The sequence below is a fragment of the Gadus macrocephalus genome, chromosome 21, assembly GCF_031168955.1.
Source record: "Gadus macrocephalus chromosome 21, ASM3116895v1".
NCBI classification, from domain to species: domain Eukaryota; kingdom Metazoa; phylum Chordata; class Actinopteri; order Gadiformes; family Gadidae; genus Gadus; species Gadus macrocephalus.
The window spans coordinates 15,159,450-15,184,449 of record NC_082402.1 but is presented as its reverse complement, the minus strand read 5'-3'; the positions used below and the strand labels follow the sequence as shown (position 1 = coordinate 15,184,449).

The 25,000-nt window shown below is 47.8% G+C and overlaps 2 protein-coding genes across 3 annotated transcripts; one reads left to right on the top strand and one right to left on the bottom strand.

Annotated features, from left to right (window-relative positions):
- Positions 1 to 10: 10 nt before the first annotated feature.
- LOC132449964 (reticulon-4-interacting protein 1 homolog, mitochondrial-like) lies at positions 11 to 11,540 on the top strand. Of its 2 annotated transcripts, none has more exons than XM_060041873.1 (9): positions 11 to 612; positions 826 to 977; positions 3,944 to 4,012; positions 4,574 to 4,698; positions 5,025 to 5,073; positions 5,168 to 5,304; positions 6,019 to 6,205; positions 8,943 to 9,038; positions 10,869 to 11,540. In XM_060041873.1, the coding sequence occupies exons 1-9, from the start codon at positions 324 to 326 to the stop codon at positions 11,061 to 11,063; spliced, it is 1,299 nt and encodes a 432-aa protein (XP_059897856.1). In that variant the 5' UTR covers positions 11 to 323; the 3' UTR covers positions 11,064 to 11,540. The 2 variants fall into 2 exon arrangements, with proteins under 2 accessions (XP_059897856.1, XP_059897855.1); XM_060041872.1 differs by having other exon boundaries at positions 12 to 612; positions 826 to 998.
- Positions 11,529 to 24,366, bottom strand: LOC132449965 (beta/gamma crystallin domain-containing protein 1-like). The gene is made up of 10 exons (XM_060041875.1): positions 24,174 to 24,366; positions 22,522 to 22,648; positions 21,559 to 21,588; positions 21,156 to 21,268; positions 20,420 to 20,552; positions 18,014 to 18,153; positions 15,888 to 16,011; positions 14,948 to 15,106; positions 13,848 to 14,010; positions 11,529 to 12,064 (listed from the first exon to the last, which is right to left on the bottom strand). The coding sequence occupies exons 1-10, from the start codon at positions 24,293 to 24,295 to the stop codon at positions 11,976 to 11,978; spliced, it is 1,200 nt and encodes a 399-aa protein (XP_059897858.1). The 5' UTR covers positions 24,296 to 24,366; the 3' UTR covers positions 11,529 to 11,975.
- Positions 24,367 to 25,000: the final 634 nt, after the last annotated feature.

Genomic DNA, 25,000 nt, shown 5'->3' with positions numbered 1-25,000 from the left:
TCTCTCCGGGTTCAAGGCGGGTCATATTGTCAAAACAATGGAGCTAGCGTGGTAGCTAGAAGGGGAACTGCGGAAGGTTGTGAGATAAGAAACACATTTCTTACCAAACACAGTACTATTTCCTTTATTTCATGCGTTTTACGTTGAACGGATTCAAATGGCTTTCAAGACTTACATATATTATTTTCGTTTATCCTAAAAATACAACGTAAGACACGCATTGCTGTCAACCTTGACATGCTAACGTTACATACAGTTGCATAAGTAGCCTTAGTTCCTTGGTAGAAATTCACTGTGTTGTCAACCACCTAACAGCCACGAAGATGGCTTCTCTCAGAGCATTGTCGTCCACCAGGGTTGGCACTTTCTTCTACAGGAAAGCACCAAGCTCGACCCAAGTTTTAGCATCATGCAGTATTTGGTGCAGAAGAAATCTGTATGGGTCACTCAGAAGGCATAACAGCATGTCTGCATGGGTTATTGACCAATACGGTACGAATGAGGTCCTAAGGGTTAGCGATGAAATCATGATGCCCACCATAAACCTAGCCAGCGAAGTGCTGATAAAAGTTGAAGCTGCCAGCCTCAACCCCCTTGACATCTCGATGAGGGGTAAGTGATGTTTACACCCTTCCACACTTCATGAGGAACTTTTAAATGTTCCTCAGTTAATGAGGAACATTTACATGTTTCTCATTGTAAAAGTTAATGAGGAAAATGTACATGTTTCTCATTAAGTTCCTCATTGCAATTGTCATTGTTTAATGATAGCCATATGTACCTATAGATGTTCAGTATAGTAGTTTACCTGTGTCTTCATTGCAGGTGGTTATGGAGCTACACTGTTGAATTTGAGACGTGACCCCATGTCTGTGATGCAGAATGACACAGAGTTCCCGCTGATCCTGGGCCGTGATGTTTCTGGTGTAGTGGTGGAATGCGGCTCCCAGGTCACACATTTTGCTCCAGGTGATGAGGTAAAGGTCAACAGCTTAATGGTAGGCTATACCAGGATTGCCAACTCTCACGCACTCAAACTATCTGGATCACACGCTTTCACCCTCAGCCTCGCGCTCTCACGCTGCCCAGACAAGTCTCACGCCAAAACACTTTGAAAGCAGCAGAAATGAAGAGGCCAACGTACTGGTTAAACCAAGCAAAATACTTTGACTCTAGAAGATATCTGAGTATTCGAATGAATAGTGTAACTAATAATATAATAATAACTAATAATAGTTATTCAATTAATTTGGTGTTTCCCTGGAGCTGTCTCGTAATTTATTCCCTGATTGGTGCGCGATACTTATCTCCGCTGATTGTACAGCTGTTCAAGTTCACAGCCGGGAGCCACGAAGGCGTTCAGGCAAGCTTTAGATATTGGAGAGACACGACTTTGACTTTCATTACTGATCGAACCTGTGTGCCCTTTATAGGGTAGGTGTATGTCTAATATAACATTTTCAGTATTTCTCTGGGAGGAAGTAATTGCATGGGCGTGGTCAGCCTATATCCCCAAATCTCGGACCCAAGCTCCCGGCACATGCATACTATTTAAAACCCTGATGGTGAAATGAGTTTAAAAATGTGCACGTGATTAAGTGTGCGAGTGTGTATGCATGATTATGCCCAATGCTATCAAAATTACACTCCAGACACATACCAAAAGTTGGCAGCCCTGGACTATACAAAATTCTTTATTAATATCAGCCTGAACTTTGCATAAATTATGTTTATTTACATGAAAGTTATTTGTATTTATATGGAGAAAGATTTGCAGCGGCTTGTGCAGACAACAACTTGATCATCGGTGGGTCCATTTTCCCCCACAAGGACATCCATAAAGCAACTTGGGTTTCTGCTGCCCATACCACAGAAAATCAGATTGACCACACCTGCATTAGCCAAAGGTTTAGGCATTCATCGCTGGATGTCAGAGTTAGAAGAGGAGCTGATGCTGGATCACCTGGTTACAGCAAGGATCCAGCTGAAACTGAAATGCATGAAACCCAGACAAGGAAGAGTCAAATTCAATGTACAGCAATTTCAGGATATAGGGCACATCTGAACTCTACCAAGTCACATTACAAGGCAGAGGGGCCGGATGAGACACCAGCCGAAGCCCTCAAGGCAGGCATCGAAACCTCCACCAACATGCTTCACCGTCTCACGCAAATCATCTGGGAGGAAGAAAATGTCCCGCCAGATTGGAGAGATGGCAACATTATAAAGATTCCAAAGAAAGGGGACCTCAGGGAGTGTAAAAACTACAGAGGAATAATGCTGCTTTCAACACCAGGGAAGGTGCTCAACCGCGTTATACTCGAGAGACTCCAGAAGGCGGTGGATGAGAAACTGAGGGAAAACCAGGCCTTCAGGAACAGTAGATCCTGTGGAGACCAATTAGCCACCCTCAGGATTATCATCGAACAATCCATCGAATGGAACTCTCCTGTCTTAGTATATTTCATAGACTTTGAAAAGGCTTTTGACAGTGTGGATCTGGAGGTGCTGTGGAAATTGATGGGGCACTATGGCATCCCACCAAAGTTCATCAGCATCATCAAGATGCCATGGGAAGAAATGTCAAGTTCTCCATGAAGGATGCGTATCAGAGGCCTTTGAGGTCCTGACTGGGGTGCTTGCTTTCGCCCTTCCTCTTCCTCCTCTGCACAGACTGGACTATGAAACAGGTAACCAACAACAGCCGAACCAGCATACAGTGGAGCCTGACCGAACAGCTAGAGGATCTGGATTTTGCTGATGATTTGGCACTACTTGCACACACCCACCAACATATGCAGGAGAAATCACCCAAACTAGAGATAACTGCTGCTTTGCTCTGGCTCAAGATCAACTCATCAAAAACCAAAGTAATGCAAATCAACAACAAGAACCACACACCAATAATCATGGATCAAAACCAGCTAGAGGATGTAACCAGTTTCACATACCTTGGGTGTGTAATTAATATAGGAGGATCGGAGGAGGATGCCAAAGCCAGAATTGGGAAAGCAAGGACAACATCTTAAATACAATCTGGAAAATAAAAAACACATCACTCAAGACCAAACTAAAAATCTTCAACTCAAATGTCAAATCCACACTACTTTACGGATCCGAAACCCGGATGACAACCACCAACATACTCAACAAACTACAGCCATTCAGCAACCGCTGTCTACGAAGCCTCCTGGGAATCTACTGGCCCAACACCATCTCTAATGCCATCCTTTGGGTACTCACCAAACAAGAACCAATAGAGACCCAAATCAGGAGGAGAAAATGGAAATGGATAGGCCACACACTCGGAAGAAAAAACAAATCAATTACAAAGCAGGCCCTAACATGGAACCCACAATGGAAGAGGAAGAGGAAAAGACCTAGAGCCACCTGGAGAAGAACCACAGAGCATGAGATGAAGACGAAAGGGCTGACATGACAACAACTGGATCGGAAGGCACAAGACCGAAGAGGATGGAGGGGTTTCATCGATGGCCTAGGTTCCCCAGGGAACTTAAAGTCCTAATTAACTAACTAACTATTTTTATTTGGAAACGTTGTATTGTATTCAACATGCTTAGGATGGATTCTAAAAGCTAGTTTGTTGGTTAAGCACTAGCAAGCAGGGCTGCACAATAAGTGGCCTATCAATCCTAATCAAACTTTTGATTTGATTAGGCAATTAGCTGTGCAATTAGCTGCTCATGAAAGGTCCCAATTAAGTTTGACCTAATAGAAAAAGTACAGGTATAAAAACCTAAATATATATGAATTTGTATGTTAAAATAAATTTCAAATCATTACAACTCAGAAATTGCTGATTAATATTGTTTTATGTATACATTAAGCGGCAGAAAAAAATATCACTTGATTAACTCGATTATCATTGTCATAATTGACTAGCGAGGCATAAGACTGTAATGAGGTCTCTGTTGTGTTCCAGGTGTGGGCGGCAGTTCCTCCCTGGAAGCAGGGCAGTCTGGCCCAGTACCTGACCCTCACCGAGTACGAGGTACGAGGCTTCAAACGCTACACCATTTACAGTTCACACCCCGCCGCCCTCTAATGGTCTGTGTCTCTCACACCTGGTACTCTGGAGGTCTTTGAATTCATATTGGCATGTACGCTTATGGAGCCAATGATGAACCTGTTAACTATTCATTATTGATCCAACGTACAGTTGATCAGACACAACACTCCATAATGGGCATCTCCTCCATTTAGCGAGGATTCGCTTAATTCCCTTTTAGCATTCACCAAATGGAGATAACAAGTTGTGTTGGTAAAGGCCTCATGAACACTGGAAACATGCAAAATAAAAGTTTGGAAGGAGCTCGTCTGGTTATATAATCAGTGAAGGCAGTAATTGGGATTAAGTCTTTATAGTTGTTTGAGCAACAGAGGAAGCAATTAGGCAGACGGAATAAGCTTTTATTTTTTTATGTATTGGGTTTGCAGGGTGCTTTGTTTATTTGGTAGCCTCCAGCTTGCTGTCATCAAATTAACTGAGTGAGGGCGTCCAAACAATGCTAAAACAATACACTGTATGTGTGTGTGTTTGTGTGATTGCCAGGTCTCCCACAAACCAAAATCGCTGAGTCACACAGAAGCCGCCTCCGTCCCTTATGTCGCCACAACAGCTCTGTCTGCCCTGGTCAATGCCGCCGGCCTGTGCAGTGAAAACTGCTCTGATAAAAGGCAGGTATTGTCAGGTCATGCCTCTGCCTCACAACCTAATAGCTTCCTTTGAACCATCCACATGACTTGTATGCCCTTCCATTCTCCATTGTCTCATGGATTACACCTCGCTACTGCCATCTTCCACACTAATGATACAATTACTGTAGAAGTGTTGATTGGAAAATATTAGGAACACTATTATTTGTAATTACAAGTATTGCTTGTTTGTTTTGCTGGTTTGTTTTTCTCTCTCACTTGTGGATGAATTGCTAAATGTTTTTATTTTTCTCTCTCTCTCTCTCTCTCTCTTTCTCTCTTTCTCTCTCTCTTCCTTCCCCCCCAAGGGTTCTGATCACTGGAGGTTCTGGGGGCGTTGGGACCTTCTCCATCCAGGTGACCCTCACTCTACCTGGACATTATCTCCTCCCGCTCCACCACCACTGAACCTCATACTGCCTGTGTTTCTGGTTCTTTTAATCCCTGGTAGCTCCTCAAGGCTTGGGGGGCCCATGTGACGGTGACCTGTGCTGGGAATGCAGAGGGGCTGGTGCGAGGCCTGGGAGCGGACGAGGTGGTGGACTACACCGCTGGGGACGTGGCTGCTCAGCTGGAGGCCACAGAGAAGTGCGTTCACCCCAACTCCCCCCTACTGAAAGGTTCCGTGTCTGAAACCCGATGTCCGCACCGCTGACTACCTGAGGGCCCCCTTGAGCAAGAGGCCCAGCAAGCAGGTCTTTGGCTCATCATCAGGATTCAACAGCTTTATTGGTGACATTCTAATGACGATTGGATGAAAGTGTCAATGCTTGCGGCATCGTGCCTCACACCCAAAAGGAATTAGTAGCCAAAGTACCTGTACCAGTTCCCCACGGGTCTGGGTCTGTTATACCATTTCAAAATTGATAGTTTGTTTGATGCAGTCTTCTGTGCAAAAGGAAAGATCCCGAGAGTTATTTCTGTGTGGTGAATAGAAGCAAAGCGGTGGTAACACTGCTGGGATGCAGTCTTCAAGGCCAGGAGAATACCCCTTTTTAAATGTCAGACAGTGGCTGAGCACATGAAGGAGAATCACGCTCCCTCCACCCCCACCCCACACCACCCTGCCTCCAGCACCCCGGTGCACATCAAAGACTGCATGAAAACAGCCTTTTCCAAATGCGCTCAACCCTGTATTCACTTGCTAGTTTCCATGGAGACTGGTGCCAAAGGCAGGGAGTAAACGCTGCTTGACCCTCCCCGTCAGCCCCAATATCTGAAGCTGCGCTCCTCTGGGCTCCTCGCCTCTCTTCCCTTCTCAGCAGTGTTGTTGCCACCCCCCTCCCCTCTTCTCCCCTCCAGGTATGACGTGGTCCTTGACAACGTGGGGGGCGTGGACACGGAGCGGTGGGCCCTGGGCCTGCTGAGGCCCTGGTCGGGGGCCAAGTACGTCACGCTGGTCAGCCCCCTCCTGCACAGCACCGACGCGGCGGGCCTGGTGGAGGGCCTGGGGCGCTCCGGCTGCAGCCTGCACAGCAAGGCCCTGCAGGTAAAAGGACACTCGGCGACCGAGCCCTGGGAGCACCACCCGAGAAGGCCTCGGGCTGTCCTGAGTGACGCTGGTGTTCACAGACAATGTCGGCATACTCGTAGGTTGGCAAAGAATCAGTGTCTTCTCAAGTGTCGTCTTTGTTATGATAGCACTGCATATGAAAATGGTAGCCGATGATTGTGTTTTTCCACCCCCTGTATTGAGAGGCCGAGCTAAACTCTTCAGTAATGCCTCAGCAGGTCCAGCAACGACTGCTGTTGCTATCGGAGATGGGTGTGGTCCCACATAGATGGGCTCATTTCCTGTCTCTGACCAGTCCTGTGTCATCTGAGCCAGTCTGCTAGGAGAGGTTGATTTGATCATCACCGAGTACACTGAGCACAAGACTTGGTATAAATTGTAATGACGTTCATTTTTTTTAAAGTATCTCCATATATGAATGGAATGCTGCATCTGATCAGTGGCCAACAGCTCAAGGTGTAGGACGTGCGAGTACGTGTGAATGAGAGGATTGCAGCAGAGGAGATGATTGCATCAGTTGAGACCTGCTTGGGGTTTGGTGTGTGTGTTTGTGTGTCTCTGGTAGTCCCATGCATAGGTTATGGAGGTGTAGTAAGTTTCCACTGCAGTGCCCGGCAAAGGAAAAGTTTGTATACCGGTGGTTCAAAAAGGTTTTCCGACCGGGTAATGCAGGCGGCGAAACTGTCAGCGTTGGCTGTGTGTGGGTGTGGATTTCTGGGCTGTGTGGGTTGTGTGTTTGTAGGAAATGCCGTTTTGTTGCTGAACCAGCAGGGTTTGGTATTCGGGCGGTTTGTAGAAGGTGTATCACCCCACATCCCAGCCCACCCTCCATCCCCCAATCACATCCATTTGAAGGGGAAAGCTCGGTCTGACGCTGGGTTGATCAGCCACCCTGTGAGGACGCCCATTGTTCTCAGCCGGTTGGTATGGCGTGGCCAGAGCCCCCCCCCCCCCCCCCCCCCCCCCCCCTTGGGGCTTGGGCAGTAAGACCCGACCATGTTACAGCGTCCACCGGAGTGGTGTACCTAAACACAGCTAAACAGAGCCCCCTGGTGGTCAGGAGGAAGACTTCATTTTTCGACCTTAAGTTACTAATGGCCTCCAAAATCCATATTTATTCTCTTGCAGGAGGAGACCGGAGATGAAGAGGTGGATAAGTTGGGGAAAACATTATGCAGGCTATTTAGGATTGCTGCAGGAGGTTGATTTGAATTGATTCTCGGACATACACACTCACATTGATTTAAAATCCACTTGTTTGGGGGGCTGAAGTCAGGAAAATGGGGTGGCTCCCCCCCATGTAATGTGACTGTGGCTGGCCAGAGTAGGGAGCAACTGGTTTGTCTGTTAACCGAGCAGCTGCCCATTGAGTGAGACGAGCCCGGATGGAGGATGATGAGGAGGATAATGATGATGATGATGCCGCCATTGGAGAGGAAGTCTAGCATGTGTTATCATCGGAAACACCGGGGGCGGCAGAGCGGAGCCATAATGGAGTTGGCTGGACCATCGGGTGCCCATTTTAAAAGGGCAGCTCCCCTCAGGGGTAGGTGGTCACCTGTTAGTTTTTGTTTTGACCTTCCTGCCACAGGAAGTTAAAAGTCATGAGGGAATCGCAGTGTCCCTGTTCATGTTTTGATCTCCAGAAGTGATCGTGTTTGGGACAACCGAGGGGAACTGGCCAGTCACTGGACATGGTTCCACCTCTGCTCACGGAAATGCATGAAAAGGTCATTCAACGGAAAGAAAACAGTCATTGAATAACAAAAATAAATGGCTAAACCAAGAAACAGGACTGTGCTGAGGTGGTATCATTGTGCTTCATACACCAGCTGCCCCCTGCTGAAGCAATTAACAAAATGACCTCACCAGTAAACAAATAAAGTAAACAAGCAAACACAATGGGACAAAAGGGGTTAACTGAAATGATAATAAAACCTGTGAGAGCAAGGCCAAACACGGACACAATGGTTTCTCTGGATAGCTTAATCCGATCGGTGCTCGTACTATGAACCAAGGGACTGACCAACTCAATTAATCTCTCCAGGCATTTTTAATTAGGCCTTAGAGGAAAGGGCTTTGACTTGTGTGAGTAATCGCATCTCAATCTCATATCTCTCCAGCCCGCTGCTGTGACTCACCCACTGTATATATATCTTTTTTTGGCGGCCCCTCTCACAGGAGTAAATGATGGCCTCTGCTCTGTATACCCAGATGGGAGACTTGCAGCAATTTGTAGCCAGGCCAATGCTGTCCGATCTTGGTTGTCGTTCTTTAAGCTGTAGCTGAACCCTGTGGGTTGGAGTGTGAGCCAGGGAGGCGCTGGAGAGCCGGCCCCTCTCATGACAATGTTCTTTCCAGCGTTCCTCATCAAATCCCTTTCAACAAGCTGTGTTAATGAAGCATGTTGCTTGGCTTGTTCACTTCGACCTTGCTCAAAATCTGAACTGATTTACAAACCACAAAGCCGCTTTTATGCAAAAGTGTCAGGCCTGGCTGGAGTTGGAGATAAATCCTTTCTGAAACTAAATGTGAACCGCAAGGTCACTAAATTGTTGGTTTTTGCCATTCATGAATGTGAATGGCTGCACACATGATGCAACTGCTTATGTTTCATTTTTCATGTGTCTCAACCTCCTGACCGGTTCTATATGATCACATCCCCTGACCTCTCTCGTCCCCCTCCCGCCTCTTCTCCTCCTGTCTGCTCCAGAACCTGCTGTCCCGCGGCGTCTTCTACCGCTGGGGCTTCTACGCGCCAGACGGCCCCGCCCTGGATGAGGTCAGCGCGCTGGTGGACGCCGGGAAGGTATCTCTCCATCTCTGTCTCTCCGTCTCCCTCTCTCTTTCTCTCTCTCTCCCTCTTCCCCTCTATCTGTCTCTCTGTCTCCCCTCTGTCCCTCGGTCTCCCCTCTGTCTCTCCCTCTCCTTCTCCCTCTCCCTTCTTACTTCCAACTCTTGCATGTACTCCTAAAGTGTGTGTTTCTGGTTGATGGAGGTTCTTCTCTGTGGCCTCCAGCTGAGCAGCCGTGCCCCCTACGGTGTAATGCACCACCTCGTCCTCTCCCAGGTCCTCTCACCAGCCCCTCAGCGTGTCCAGAGCAGGTCACCGTCACATGGGCCCCCCAGTCCTTGAGGGGCTAACACAGGTCACAGCAGGGGGTGGGGGTGTGGGGACAGAGCATCCACCACATGGCATGGATTCCCTGCGTGCTGCTCCACATGCGACCCAAAGCCGAGCACCATATCGGATTGTGTGTGTGTGTGTTGTGGTGCGTGTGTGATGAGTCAGGCGATCGGTAGACGGTGAACGGGGCTTTCAGAGACAATGCTGTGTTGCCGGTTCTGAGGGGCTTTTATGCTCTGGCTTACCGCAAGCGGCCCGCCTGGGGGGGTGGGCGGGGGGGGCTGTTTTTTGTTGTTGATGGCGGGAAGCTAACACACACACCCACACACACACACACACAGTCACTCTGGGTTTTATCCGCCCTGTGTTTTCGGTCAGATCGTGTGGATGGCATCCAGTATGAGCTGTACATTCATTGTTAATGTGGAGGGCTGGCCAGGTGATGGACGCTCTCATAGGATTGTCCGGCCTCATCACATCTGAGGCTAGAAATCTCACTCACCCTCTGACTCACTGACTGACTGAATGTCTCACTCTGGCATCAGGAATAGTTTGAATACGATGTGTCTCAGAGGGTAGATTGTGATGCCTGCACCAGCAGAGCGTGTCGAGGGTTCAATAGTTTCCCCGTACTTGGTCTCTGTCCGCTGCATTGTCAACGGTTAAGTAAATTGGTTTCAGCAGCAGCACATCCCAGGAGGTTACAAAATGTTGTACAAAAAGTACAGTCAAATTGGGTTCTGCAGGATCTAGAGCCAGAGCTCGGCCCGTTGTCAAGCGGTATCAAAACGCTCTCTCTGCCAATATGGCGGAATTCAGGGGTGATCTGCTGTCAGGAATAGTTTGCAGGCGGGGCATGTACCTCGGAGGGAAGATAATGAGGCCTGCACAAGCAGGGAGACCGCCCGCCCAGCCTGGAGGGGGGCTGGAGAGTCTTCATGAATAATTCCTTCAAGGCTTCGGCTCTGAGGCTGTGGCTGAACCAGAAGATCCTGGAGCCACAGCCTCCTGCTCAGAATGTTGGAGTTGTTCAGTGTATCCTGGTCAAGTTACATTTGCTACCATGTGTTATGATAAAAGGGACAGGGTTAGCATCAGTGCCTGTTGAACGTTACTTGTTGCGTTTGTTGTGTGCTGAGGTTCTGCACAAGCTAGCATGAGCAGCAGCCAGCGCTCATGCTATCAGAGCAGGGGAGAGGAGAGGAAATTGGGCCAATGGTTTATTCCCTATGAATAGCTTTGACAGGTGTATATATTACCTTCCTTGGATTTCATTGTTGATCCATTGTTTTTCTTGGATTTGAATGCTGGTGCATCGTAACACTCATAATTAGTGTGAGTGACACCTGTGTTTGACCTACAAGGACGCCTTTTGCAAAGGGTGGATAACGTATTGAATGACAATAATCTGAGTCCGGGATCATCATAGCTGGCGTATCGTGTGGTCCTCACTCAGTCTGTCGTGTCTCTTATCCGTGTTCTGATGGGTTATTGTGTACCTCCCGCCCACAGCTGCTGCCGGTGGTGCAGGCGTGCTTCCCCTTCAGCCAGGTGCCGCAGGCCTTCCAGAGGGTGGAGCAGGGCCACGCCCGGGGCAAGACGGTCATCAGCGTGGGGGGCCAGCGGGACCCCCTGTCTGAGCAGGAGGAGGGCTGCCCCGCGGAGGACGGGGGCCGCCACGCCCGCGCTCAGACGGCCCACTCGTAGCGGTCAGAGGAGGGGCCGTGTTGCTCTGGAGACGTGAGGCCACGCCGAGCAGGCAGGATAACATGTACTTTATCAACTCCCACAGGGGTTTAAGGCAAGAGATTATATCTATTATTTTTTTCCACTAGAAGGGGAGAAATAAGGCTGTCTTTGGCAACAGGGAATTGTCTAGCCAGGATTAGCGCTGTGTGTGTGTGTGTGTGTGTGTGTGTGTGTGTGTGTGTGTGTGTGTGTGTGTGTGTGTGTGTGTGTTTTTCAATCTCTAGCTTTTTAGCAGAGATAGTCTAGAGAGGTTGAGCTGATACAAGCACTGCATGAGTGAATGGGGAAAGCTTCTTCTGCAGTCCCTCTGATTTCCCAATGTGGTAAACCTGAAAGGCTTCTGCTGTACACTGGGGTTTGGAAAGCAAAGGGGTTTTCATTCATCCACACGACCAGCTGGTTCTGTAATAAATAAAGTGACAGTTTTCAAGAAAAGGCCGTTTTTTTTATTGCTTCAGGGATGTAAGGCACGCTGATGAAGTTAAATACTGTATGTATTGAAAAAAGGTCCAAAGAAAATTATATTGTTTATCAAAGAATCCAAACTGACTATTCATGAAAAATATAGAACCATAAAACTGAGATACTCAATGATAAAAGCAGACCTACTGAAAATATATCTCAAGTACTGATGCAAGAAGAGTCCATAGTCTGATTCCTTGGTCCTGCTTCATTGCTTGCTTCGTAGTTGTAACCACATTTCCCATAATCCCCGCTTGCTTCATAGTCCAGCAGCTAAAGGCAGTCGTACTCCTGGTGTGGCCCCTGGTCTCAGAACTGACGGGGTCCCTCCTGCTTCTGCGCCCCACAGCACGGAGGGCGGAGCTTCACACAGGACATCCGGGGTCAATCCTGTAGCTCAAAAGTCTTTCATACAATCTCCACATCCCACTGTTGGGTCGGCTTATTCGGGTCGAAGGTGCTGAGAATCACTTGGTTTTTGTCGTAGTTATGCCCCCCTGTAAAACACATAAAAAGATAATTAAATGAGCCCACATGCATTCATATCCATTTTTTTGTTCATTACAAAGCTACTTGTTTTTATGTGAAACTGGGGTGTGCTCATTTAGACACGGCAGTCAGAAGACAGGTTGAAATGCTATTGGTGGCTTTAACACATATTCCCTTGCAAGTTACAATGGTGAAAAGGGTTGATAATGTCCCATAATTGAGTCCGTAGATGTAGCACTACAAACATGGTATTGAATATCATTCACAACAAACATTCGATTTAGTTACAACTTTTTCTCCCATGACATTGTATGTGTATTCTTCTTCTCCAAGTCAGGATGACCACCAGGGGTCACTAATTGACAGGGATGTGAAGTGTAACTCAGACCCTTCGGTGGCGTATCCTTCGTTGGTCAACCTATACCACAATCCCGTGTCTCCGCAGAAGGGCTCTAACAAGGAGTGAAAATCAATGGCGAGTGACAGCCACGAGTCTGGGTCAAAGAAAATAATGACATTCTTTTCAATCTCAGATTTATTTCCTACAGATTAATCTATTTAGATGTACTTTGGTGACAGCATGAAGTTGCTCTCTCCCACTCTCTTCTCTCTCTAACCTTCAAACGCACTATAACGCACATCTTTCAGTGACGCATGGCTGCCTTTGATGTACGCACTTGCTGTATGTCGTATGCAGGCACTTTATGTAGCACTTATGTTTTTCGTATGTCCTTGCACCCAGTACTAAAATTAGTACGAGGCATTGTGTATCATCTTATCCTAGCTAGCTTTGTTGTATACGGGGAATGGGTTTACCTAGCGATTGTGAGTGCTTGCCACTCGGTTCTATAAACATCCTTACTGTACCGGCAGAGACATATTGTGGTTTCTCTTTCTTCTGACAAATTTCTTCTGACATATTTTAAGTCGCTCTGAATAAAAGAGTCTGCTCACAGATGACCTCATACAAAACACTGCCTCTGAAAGATACCGCCTCACCAGAGAGCAAGGCATGCAGGCCGCTGGCTGCCCCGAGCTCAATGTCACTCAGAGCACTAATTATGGGTCTGCTACAAAGAACAAATATAATCCTCAAATATTCATCCTTCATAACTTCTTAATGAGACCATACTGTCAAAGAGGTTCATGCAAATGTATTACATGGAAATAATCTCCCTCACCAGACAAACAAATATAAATATATCTTGTATTAGGAGAAAATAAATCCCATTCCTTCCATAGCGCCTCCCGTAAACCCCTTAGAGGCCTTTGGAGGACCCACATTGTGTGCTCCTTTCATTTACCAGGGCCCCCGTAGTTCACTTTATCATTTTAGGTTATTTGCGTGTCTCAAATCACCAGCGATGGGCAAACGTGTGTTATCTTCACCAAGGTGTGTTACATCGGGGCTTAGATCCCAGACCCCTCGACCCCCCCAAGCCCAGCTCATTGTAATTAGTGCGACCGCTGTGTACCGTCTACTAGTAAAGGTGGTCCTCAGTACAGCTCGTGTGTGCTGTAGACACACAAGTCAGAAGACGGGTTGAAACGCTCTAGTGACATATCGAGTGGCAAATATTTCCTTATCAGGTTACAATAGTGAAAACGGGTTGAGAATGTTCCTTACAAACGTGGAATTGATCTTCATTCAGAACAAAGATTAGATTTAGATACTACTTTCCGAATAGTGCGGCTCGTGTGTACTGCACGTAGCTTCATGTGTGAAGAACACCGGACTAAAACACGTTCACAGCGTGTGGCCACAGGCCCCTGGCTGCGTGCGGGCCTCACCTTTGACGTCCAGCAGCAGGCCCGCGGGCCCCACGTGGTGGATCTCGCCGTCGGGGCTGATGCTCCAGAGGTGCTGCAGGCCCTCGGGCTCCGGGGACAGGCCCAGGCGGCTCCCCGCCATCGTCATGGTGCCGCTCGGACTCAGACAGCACTCCTCCAGGAGCTGCTCACACACACACACACACACACACACACACACACACAGAGGGGGGGGGGGATAGGAGGACCGGAGCGGGGAGAGGTGGAGGGAGAGAGAGAGCAAGGCGGAGAGTGAGAGGAGGACATTAAAGACAGGGAAAGATGACAGAGGACAGGGAAAGATGTGCGTTATAGTGCGTTTGAAGGTTAGAGAGAGAAGAGAGTGGGAGAGAGCAAGCGAGAAATGTAGAGGGGGAGGGGAGAGAGGAATACGGTGAGATTGATTCCCCGTATCCATAAAAAACTACAAAGGGGATGGCTAGAGGTGTGGTGGATATATCTTCCTTTCCTCTGTTTTCTATGACAACGCAGACCTATTGAAGCGTCCTGTGTGATGGAATATGTTGTGGGGGGGGGGTTGTGATGCTACCTCAAAGGAGCCACCACTCAGGTCTTCGCAGAACTGCCTGCATGTGTAATTCCATGTCCTGTTTCCGTGGACACAAGGGGGCAGCACAGCGTTTCAGACCCCAAATGCACCGGAACCCATGAGCAATTCAGGAAAGGGGTGCGGCCTAATGTAATGAATGTAAAAAAGGCATGTGGAATGCCTGTTCCCTGCTCGGCCAATCGGATTACTTGACACAAACCGCAGCAGAAGGGAGAGGAATGCACTCCATCATGTATCTGTCCACGGCAGGGGAAGGGGCGTGTCTCTGAGTCACTTGGCCCTCAGGCGGTGATGTGCTTCTCAACCGGAGTGCCTGTAAGGTTGGGCTTAAAGAGGCTCATGACTCGTAGCTATTCGTAGTTATCACGGTAACGCAACGCTATATCCCTTCTCTCACTTCCTGTGAGCTGTGTTCCCAAGACAACCGTCCCCGGACGACGAGAACAAACACATAATAATAATAATAGTGTTTTCGGGAGGATTTGGACAAAGCGATATGGGGAGTCCGTACCTTGCAGCGGAGGCGTCCGTCCTGGTAGACCCAGACCTGCTCCACCCCGCCCGTCTCCTCCGTCTCCTGGACCCTCATCAGCTTCAGGTCCTCCAGCTCCCCGGTCACCCCCATCAGCAGCCCCGAGCCGCGGTTCCTCAGACGGATGTACACCTGCTTCTGCTCAGTCCACACACACCGGAACACACACACACACACACACACACACACACACATACAGGCGCACACACAAACAGACACATACAGGCACACATGGCGAGATACACACACACACACACACACATATACAGGCATACACGCAGAGACACACACACGCACACGCAGAAAGACACACACATCCAGGCACACACGCAAAGACACACACACGCACATAATGTATGTAACATCATTGCAACTTCAAATGCTAGAGCTGCATTTGAGTACATTTGTTGGGTTGACTCACAATACAAATTCCAGAATCCCTTTTGTAATGAAACAATGGAGCTAATCAGTCTCAACTAGTGAAGATAAGTAAGCCATCACACACTTTCAATAAAAAGCACACACAAACAACTCTTCTTTAATGGTAGTGTTCGGTACTACTAGAAGGGAATGCTATTTCTGTAGCGTGCTTCAAATGCAACTCCGACGGCAGTTTTGCTGGTCAATAAAAAACATTCAACATTTATTTATTGATTTACTTTTTGCTCAAAGAATTCCAGCGACTCCGATGGCAAAGGGTCCTGCTGCATGGACGCCTCTACCTTCACCCTTTCAACCACTACGGCTGAATGAACCTCAAGGCCCACGACTTAATTCAAGAAGGACAGAACTTGAGATCGAAACCTTCCTTTCCTAACCCTGTCCTCAGTATAGTAGAGAGAGAGAGAGAGAGAGAGAGAGAGAGAGAGAGAGAGAGAGAGAGAGAGAGAGAGAGAGAGAGAGAGAGGATGAAGCTTACCTGGACTAGCGGCCGAAGGGACCCGATATTGTGCCAGCTGCTGTAGCCGCGCCAATCGGGGACCTCCCCTGGCCTGAGCAGAATCTGGTCTCCTCTGTAGCTGATTTCCTTGTACAGCACCCACCTGGGGAACCACAATGAAAGCATAAGGGCACATAACAGCACACCCCGGGAGGGTTTTCAGACATTCAAAAAGTCTGAAAAATAAACTACTTCTGCAAATCTCCCCTTGTACAACCTTGATTTTTTTTCTTGTTTGTGTATCAGCAGCTGTGTGCGGTTGTGTATACTTTTCTAACACAAAAACAGTCACGCTCCAGACATGGAGCAGACAGCTTTTCAGCGTTTTACAATCTGCCGCATGAAAATTCTGTGTTTGGCTCCGAACGAATGGTCCCGTCGTCCCGCAGACGGACGTTTCCCCAGGGAGACGTGGGAGTATGTGGCGTCCCCGCTCTACATCTCACACACCACCAGCATGTTTCCACCGGACCACCCGCCGCTCCCATCTGCCCAGGCAGCCCCTCTGAACACTGCAGCTGACGAGCTGTCACAAGCGCTCCACAAATAAAACAAAAACCTCACCTCCACTATGTATTGACCTGGTGTGTGCAATATTGCTCACATTTTTATTAACTTATTTGATTGACTTTTACGGTTTGTCCATTTTGTTGTTGGGCAATTGTTTGTTGACTGACTTTGTGAGCTACTTGATACCTGAATATCCCAGAGGGGATGAATAAAGTATCTATCTGTCTGGAAACAAACAGGCAGGCAGTCTTGGTTTGCTGTTGTTTTTGATAGGATGGTAACAGGGGCGTTGGATTAGGAAGCGGATTTTGTTGCTTCTTTTTTGGTTGCCTACAAATGACTCACATCCCCTGGAAGGTCAAATGATGACTTTGATGAGCTGGGTTCAGTTCGTTTGTTCCCTCCCGGCCCCCCTGAAGAATGATTTGAGGTTCTCTGGATCAAACCCAGGGTCTCCTAGTCTTGTAGTCCAGGGGCTAGAGTTGTCAAAGCAGAACTGTACCACAGGGCTTCCTTTTTGCGTTCAATTGCCAAAAGGCGTGAGCAACTCAGGAAGTGAGTGCCCTCAGCCTTCAACACTCTGACCTGACTTTGGGAGAAGGTTGCGTTCCCACAGACCAAGGACCAATGTGTGGTGCACGGGGGGGGGGGGGGGGGGGGGTGGCAGCGCGCACGGCGGCACAGGCGCAGCACGGCGGCACAGGCGCAGCACGGCGGCACAGGCGCAGCACGGCGACGCGGCCGTCAGTGAGTGTGCATGTAACTCCGCGTTTACATGCGGACACATCTGATTCGCATAGATGTGGAAGAACAGCTCAATCGGAATAGAAAAGTATCATATATATATACGCCTCAATCGGTTCGGAATACAATTCTAAGCGGAATAGAATAGGTGGTGTAGTCCGCTATAAATACTTCCGATTAGTTTGGGGTTTAACTTGGAGCAGCTGCAGTAGTTCGCAATTGGTACACTCCGTCTGTACTTTAATGCACACCGAACATTACCGCTGTCAAGGAAATTGAATTTATTGCCTGATTCACGTCTTTGATATTATCACTCCGTAGTAGTTAAAGTAGTCCGGTAACTTATCAACCCCAGCGTGTCCGGTTGCTAAGCGACGGGTGACATCGGTGGGTTCATGTGTTAGTGTATCGTGGCTCTCGCTACGTGTGTGTGTGTGTGTGTGTGTGTGTGAATGACAGGGAGAACGAGTGCTATGCAGAGATGAATGGACGGAACGATTTTTAGATTTCTAAATCGCGTTATTGAAAAAAAAAAAAACTGATACCATGTTGACTAATGTAATCTGGAGCAGCGGCCCAGAGGGGAGCTGGCTGCTGACGGGTCAGGGTGCGGTGTAGTGTGCTGGGGGGTGCTTTACACACCTCTGTGCAAGGGAAACTTTTGGCAGCACAGTGCATTGACTCGTTTGGTTCACACACCCACACACACGCACGCACGCACGCACGCACGCACGCACGCACGCACGCACGCACGCACGCACGCACGCACGCACGCACGCACGCACGCACGCACGCACACACACACACACATCGTTTCAACAGTAATCCCTGTAGGTGTGTCTCAGACTCACATGCCCCCCTCCACCAGGACCGACTGCACGCGGCTGAAGGCTCCGGCCAGCTGGAGGTTGACGGAGCCGGCCGTCAGCATGGCCCTCTTCCCCCGCAGGCCCGCACGCTCGAACAGCGTGACCGACGGCAGGGAGAACTCCTGCGTTAAACAGGAGAGAGAGGGAGAGACTTCAGCTATTGTCACCACATACACTGCACGTGCCACATAGCACTAATGTGTATGTGTGTGTGTGTGTGTGTGTGTGTATGCCTCGTTACCACGGAAACGTGCAAAACTCCTGCGGTTCTATTTATTATCTTCAAAACATTTTCCCTTTTACAGTTTGCACCGTGTGGTGAATGAATGGCTGGAAACCAGCTCGGTCTGTGTCGGACAAAGACCTTGTGAGAGGGGAGAGCGATATTCTCGTCTATGAAAGACCAGGGAGAATAAGCGAGCTCCACTGTGTTTTTGCAGGCCAGATATTGTAAGATGTTTTATACTTGTCGAGGGAAACTGCTGTTTTTATTTGGGCGGATTTTCAAACCCTGTGTATGCATTATGCGGGTCGCTTTAATTATTTCACTAAAGTTATTGGTGCACCTTAGTTAGACCATTGTCAAGTGTTTTTATCCTCTTTATTACATTTATTACTATTATTATTAAATATATACATCTATACAGTATATATATATATATATATATATATATATATATATATATTTAAGCAATAGATCACGACAGGCTGTGGTATGTGCTCATTATACCACTGTTAAGGGGCGTTGTCCGGCCCCGACGCGCAGCGGAGGGCCGGCGACCCCCTTTACAGTGGTATAATGAGCACATACCACTGACTGAAGTGATCTATTGCTTTTATACAACGGTTACTATTATGGCAAAACGAAAGTCATAGACACACTACATTTAAAAAGAAACCAAGAAAGTCAAAGTAGCTGTTGTATTAAAAAATACAAAAAAGTAGTCCCTCCTGGCTGCCTTCAAAATGCACGACGGTCGCTATGCAACACACTTTAGCGTCCCTCCGAGAGAAGGCTCGGCTAGAGCGGTTCGCCGGCAATTTATCCTATGGAGCAGTTCACTCGCCGTGTGCCTAAGCTTTCGTTAGTCTCTCCATCGCCTCGCTCACTCCCGGAGTAACAACATTTACACCCTCTCCATCATTCAACATATTTTTAGGCTTCAGTGAACTGTGCTATTGCTTTTATATAACTACTTTCATACTTTGTATTGTAACCGTTTGTAAGGCGCGGAGTGATATGCAAACTTTCACAAAATGATCGGGCGTCATAGCAGTTATGTATACGCTCATTATACAACAGTTAGGAACCAATCAGATCGCTGGATTTAGGCGCCCCGTTGTATAAATATACATATACACTGTATATATATATATATACATATGCATACATATATATGGTATATATATATAGAGGTTGGATCTAGCCAGCTGGGCTAGCGAACTAAAACGTTTCATTCACTAGGACTGCAATCCAGGCCCTATCACAAAACTATGTGCACTTCTACATTTCAGACTCTATTTAGAAAGGTAGAGGAAGAAACAGGGCTAGTAGTTTGTAAAAACTGTGTGACTAAGTGATTAAGTGAGTTAGAGTATTTCAATCAAGTCATTGTATTTCAGGATAAATTACCATTAGGCCTACTTCTTAAGCCTACTCTAATATTATACTATTGCTGAGCCTACTATAATGACACATAGCCTACTATAATGACACATAGTAATTTTATCCTGGGGTGTCCAATCCACAAGGTTACCAAGGCTTTCAATCCATAAATGAACCACCGATTACAGATGATCTTTCATTCATCAGCCTATTCTTAGCATGTTAGCCTAGCAAAAATCCATCAAAGAATTGGTGCCACACGTGTAGAAACCCTGGAACCCTGCTAGGCAGAGAGCCGGTCTGTAAGATGCGTGGTAATTCGAGTCTGATTCATTGACTCATTATCGGCGCAGATTATCCTCAGTCTCGTTCTTTTTCTACATAACAGACGGCCCTCAGTTGCAGTGGAAACAGAATTGCACTCGCTTCTATGGCTCTGGCCTGACAGACGAGTTGTCCTGTAATCAGACTGCCCTCAGGCACGACGGCCTAATGTCCAGACTTGTGTGTGTGTGTGTGTGTGTGTGTGTGTGTGTGTGTGTGTGTGTGTGTGTGTGTGTGTGTGGGAGTTTTTTCTTGCACTTGTGGGGGCTTGGGTAAAGGGGGGGTGTCATAAATATTTGGCCCGTTAAGCCCTTTGAGACTGGAATGATGATTAAGGATTACACAAATAAAATTGAATTGAATTGAATGTGTACATATGTTTAATTTAAACATCACACGTCCAATTAGGGACCCAGTAGCCAGCTCTCTGTTCACTAAGAGAGGACCAGATCACTCACAAAGCCGGCGGTCTGCAGTGACAGGATGTTGGCGTGGGTGTCCACACAGCCCATCGCCCTCCGGTCCGCATAGCTGCCCACCTCCAGCACGTACATCCTGCTGCTGAAGCCAGCCCCCTCGAAGGCCAGCCAGCTGAAAGACACAAGGCGGGTAAACACAAAAGTACAGCACACCTGGGAGCAAAAGAGGAACAAACCATTCTCCACAAACTCTCACTCCGGTTCTTATCTCTTCAATGGGTTCTCAAGGGGACCCTGAGAACCAGACCTCTGGGAATGTCTTTGATTTGGTCTAATGCTTCCCTGGTGGGGAGAGGCTATGGTTCCTGCCTTGGTCTTATTGTTTCTCTGGTGTAGAGAGGCTATGGTTCCTGCCTTGGTCTAATGTTTCTCTGGTGTAGAGAGGCTATGGTTCCTGCCTTGGTCTAATTGTTTCTCTGGTGTAGAGAGGCTATGGTTCCTGCCTTGGTCTTATTGTTTCTCTGGTGTAGAGAGGCTATGGTTCCTGCCTTGGTCTTATTGTTTCTCTGGTGTGGAGAGGCTATGGTTCCTGCCTTGGTCTTATTGTTTCTCTGGTGTTGAGAGGCTATGGTTCCAGCCTTGGTCTTATTGTTTCTCTGGTGTGGAGAGGCTATGGTTCCTGCCTTGGTCTTATTGTTTCTCTGGTGTAGAGAGGCTATGGTTCTTTATCCTGTAGTTCCTACCCCACGTAGGGAGCACAGAGCGAAGGCCTCACCTGCCCGCCAGCACCCTGCAGGACGCCACGGCGAACCCCGGCTGCAGCTCCTCGGCGCTGTCCTCCAGAACCGCCTCCGAGCCCTGGAAGTCCTCCTTGGAGAACAAATGCACCTGGGAGACACACACGCACAAACACACACGAACAGGCACACACACACACACACACACACACACACACACACACACACACACACACACACACACACACACACACACACACACACACACACACACACACACACACACACACACACACACAAACACACAAAGATACACACAAACCCGTTGAGCGTGTCATTGATTTTGTCCCTCTCTCTGAGTCACCTGTATACCCTTCCCCCCCAAGCCAGTAGAGATAAGGAGGTTGATTGGATTTGGGATTCACTGTCTAAGTCACCTACCTTGAATTTGGCAGAGTTTCCCAAGTTGTCCTGAAGAGACGAGAGACGGTCACAAAACACAGAAGAAGAAAGGAACACGGAACAACAGTTAGGATGATGCCATTGGCGATGGTTCAGTCTGATATACAAGACACTGAAATAATGACCTAGTCTGTTGAAGATGTCTATCAGACATCGACCACAGCCACATTGTTAAGAGGACAGGCAGCCGGTCGATGCCTGCATCATTGATCCCCTGCACTATGTAGTTTGTTTTCATGAGCCCGTACTAACATGTTCATGATGAGTGTCCATAATAATGATAGATATAGTCATAATAGCAATTCTAATAGATCCCATCCACTACTTGAACCTTTTCAAGCGTAGCGCTGTAGTCTGTCGGTGACGGAGCTCGCATTGATTTTCCCACCACGGCTCTCGACTCACTCGATACCGAGAATACTAAAATCCATCCGTGGGCTGAATGAGTCCTGGGTAGATTTACTTATATAAAAGGTATTTATCTTTTTTGATAAACTATATCGATGGTTTAGGCCTCCTCCCTCGATTAAGGTTTAAAATTAGAAATCAAACTGTTCTGTGTTTCGTGCTGCATACTAGTAGTTCGGCATTCCTGTTATATAAGAACATCTGGGGAAGACAGCACAGAGAACGGGGTGGAAGAAACTGAAAGGGACAAGTTATGCCTTGTTTCTTGTTGTGTTGCAGGGATATTCTCCTGCAGAGAGATACTTTTAGGAGGGGATTTCAATTAGAGCTTCATTAGAAACCTTTAGACACTTTTTAGATTATTGTCAGGACAGGAAGTCTTAGCTTAGTGTTTGCCGTTCGCAAAGTATGAGCTGAAAGATCCCTATCTCAAGTGAGAACGTGATACACCCCCCTTCACCTAAATTTGAGCTTATCTGCAACCAGGCATATGATTATTAATCTAAAGTGAGAGTTGTGAGACGTTTGGTTTACCAGCACGATGGGCATCACCGAGGCGACCAGCGGCTGCATGGCGCCCCAGTCCTCCGGGTTCCCGTACAGACCCTTCTCCAGCACGTACGCCTCCCCGCAGAAGTCTGGCTCCTCAAACACCACCCACCTTCAAAATAAAAGCGCGCACACAGCGAGACGCAAACCGCAGAGTCAAAGGCTGCACACAATTAGGGATGGAATGCTGAAATTAAATATTAAAACGGTCTCCCTGTATATACACAGTCAAGGCTAAGCGGTCGCTGGGCGCGTGATTAAATGCAACAGGGTTACTTATAATACTTTTGGCATAACACAAATTTACAAAAAGCCTCTTTAGGTAGTTTACTTTCAGATTGTAGCCCATCTGATGTAACCACTAATGCGAAGCCTTTTGATGGCTGCTACCCACCTACATAGACTCAATGGAACGACCAATGACTTATATCAGGGCTGCGCTGTAGCAGTAGCACTGTAATCACTGCTTTGAACGTCTGTGTGTTTGTGTGTGTTTGTGTGTGTGTGTGTGTGTGTGTGTGTGTGTGTGTGTGTGTGTGTGTGTGTGTGTGTGTGTGTGTGTGTGTGTGTGTGTGTGTGTGTGTGTGTGTGTGTGTGTGTGTGTGTGTGTGTGTGTGTGTGGGTGTGTGTGTGTGTGTGTGTGTGTGTGTGTGTGTGCGTGTGTGTGTGTGCGTGTGTGTGCGTGTGTGCGTGTGTGTGTGTGTGTGTTGCGCACCAGGCAGAACCGTTTTTGTTCAGTGTGTGTGTGTGTGTGTCTGGGTGCCTGGATGTGCGTGTGTTCGGGCCATCAGAGTGATGAAAGATTGACACAGAGCGAGTCTGTTTGCGTTTGTAGGTGTACTTAAGGGTGGGTGTTTGCGTGTCAGTGAGTGTTCTGGGCCCGGCTACACGTGCTGGACTGCGCACGTGTAGGTCTAGTGGCCTTTTGAGCATGTCAAGGTTGACTGGAGATGCAGCAGGGTAGAGTGACTGTGTAACTGTGCCAGCAGGGTGATCGGGGCAATGTCTTGTATTGTTTAATGGCAGCCAAGCTAGGCTCCACACAGCCGACCTGTTTAACAGTGTAAACTATGGTAAACTCAGGTAAACCTTCAGCCGTTCAGCACATGTTTTACATTCCGCTCTCCTTCCATCTGCTTTTCCCTCCCACCTTTAAATCATATGGATGCAAACAACCTGAGACATCTTGTCCTAACCGGACCAAAGAGAGCCTCTTTGGACCGGACAAGACCAGACCAGAGGCGCATTCTGAGCTTCAGCACCTTTGTGATTTGTGAGGCCTCGCCACTATTATTCGCCACTAAAAGTCCCTTCTCTCAGCCGCAGGGCTCTCTCCCAGCTCAAACCCTGTTCCCTTTGACCTCAGCCTGGGCAGAGTCTCTGTGCTCCAGTCCCTCTGCTTCTCAGCCCACAGAAAACGGAGGGAAAAGGTCACATGACCGACAAATAGCTTAAATAGCTCAAACACAAGAGTGCCAGTGCACATACTGTCAGCAGACACTGTGGGTCTGAACACGCCGCCCTTGGGGTGTGGTGTGTTACAACACACCTGAGCTCTAGGGGCGGGGGGAGTATAACACCCAGGGCCATTGGGGAGATGCTTAGTGGGTAAGCGTTCAGGAGGAGGAAACACTCACACGCCGTCCACCACGTGGACGCTCTTGGTCCGCAGGCCGTAGCCTGTCAGCTCCATGCTGGGCACGGGGACGGTGAGGTCGATGTGCGCCCCGTGCGCCCCGAAGTCCTCGTCTGTGAACATTTTGAGGTGCGGAGAGATGAAGTCCTACAAGACGCAAAGTCAAAACAAGGGCCATGAGTGCCAATGCATTTGTTTTTTTATGCCTTGCATTATAATTATATCAAAGAAACATTAAAGTAACATGTCCAGCCGAAAAAGAAGAACAGCAACGAATAAAGTCAATAAGTCCATTCATGTGTTTCCAGTTGCTGAGTCATTCCTCTAGAAAACAATCTGCTCTTCCTTCCATGGAGGGAATGAACTGTGCAACTATCGTCTTACTGTATCGTCACATGAATTAACCACAGAGTCGGTAAAATGTCATGAATAATAGAAAATGCTCATCACACGCTACCAGAGGCCAAACTAATGAGTCCCAAAGCTGTCTCACGAGCTGCTGGGGAAACTAAGATATTCCTTTATGTTATCAGAAACAGAGAAAAGCAATAAGCAGACCCTGTTCACTGCCTTCTCTTCATTAGCCAAATACGAGTAACCGTTAACCTTCTAATAGCCGACCAGAGGAGGCTCACTCAGACAAGAAACCTATTTCTCTACAAACTACTATGAAGGTTTCTTTTATGTATGCGATGGATAGTCAACAGTATGCATCGGTATTCCCATGCCTTAGGGGGGCGCTCTACGGCACCTGTTAAATGTAACTTTTTACATTGTTCTGGTGCTAGTTATACTAGTGCTAGTGTTGCTAAAAAGTTATCCTTATAG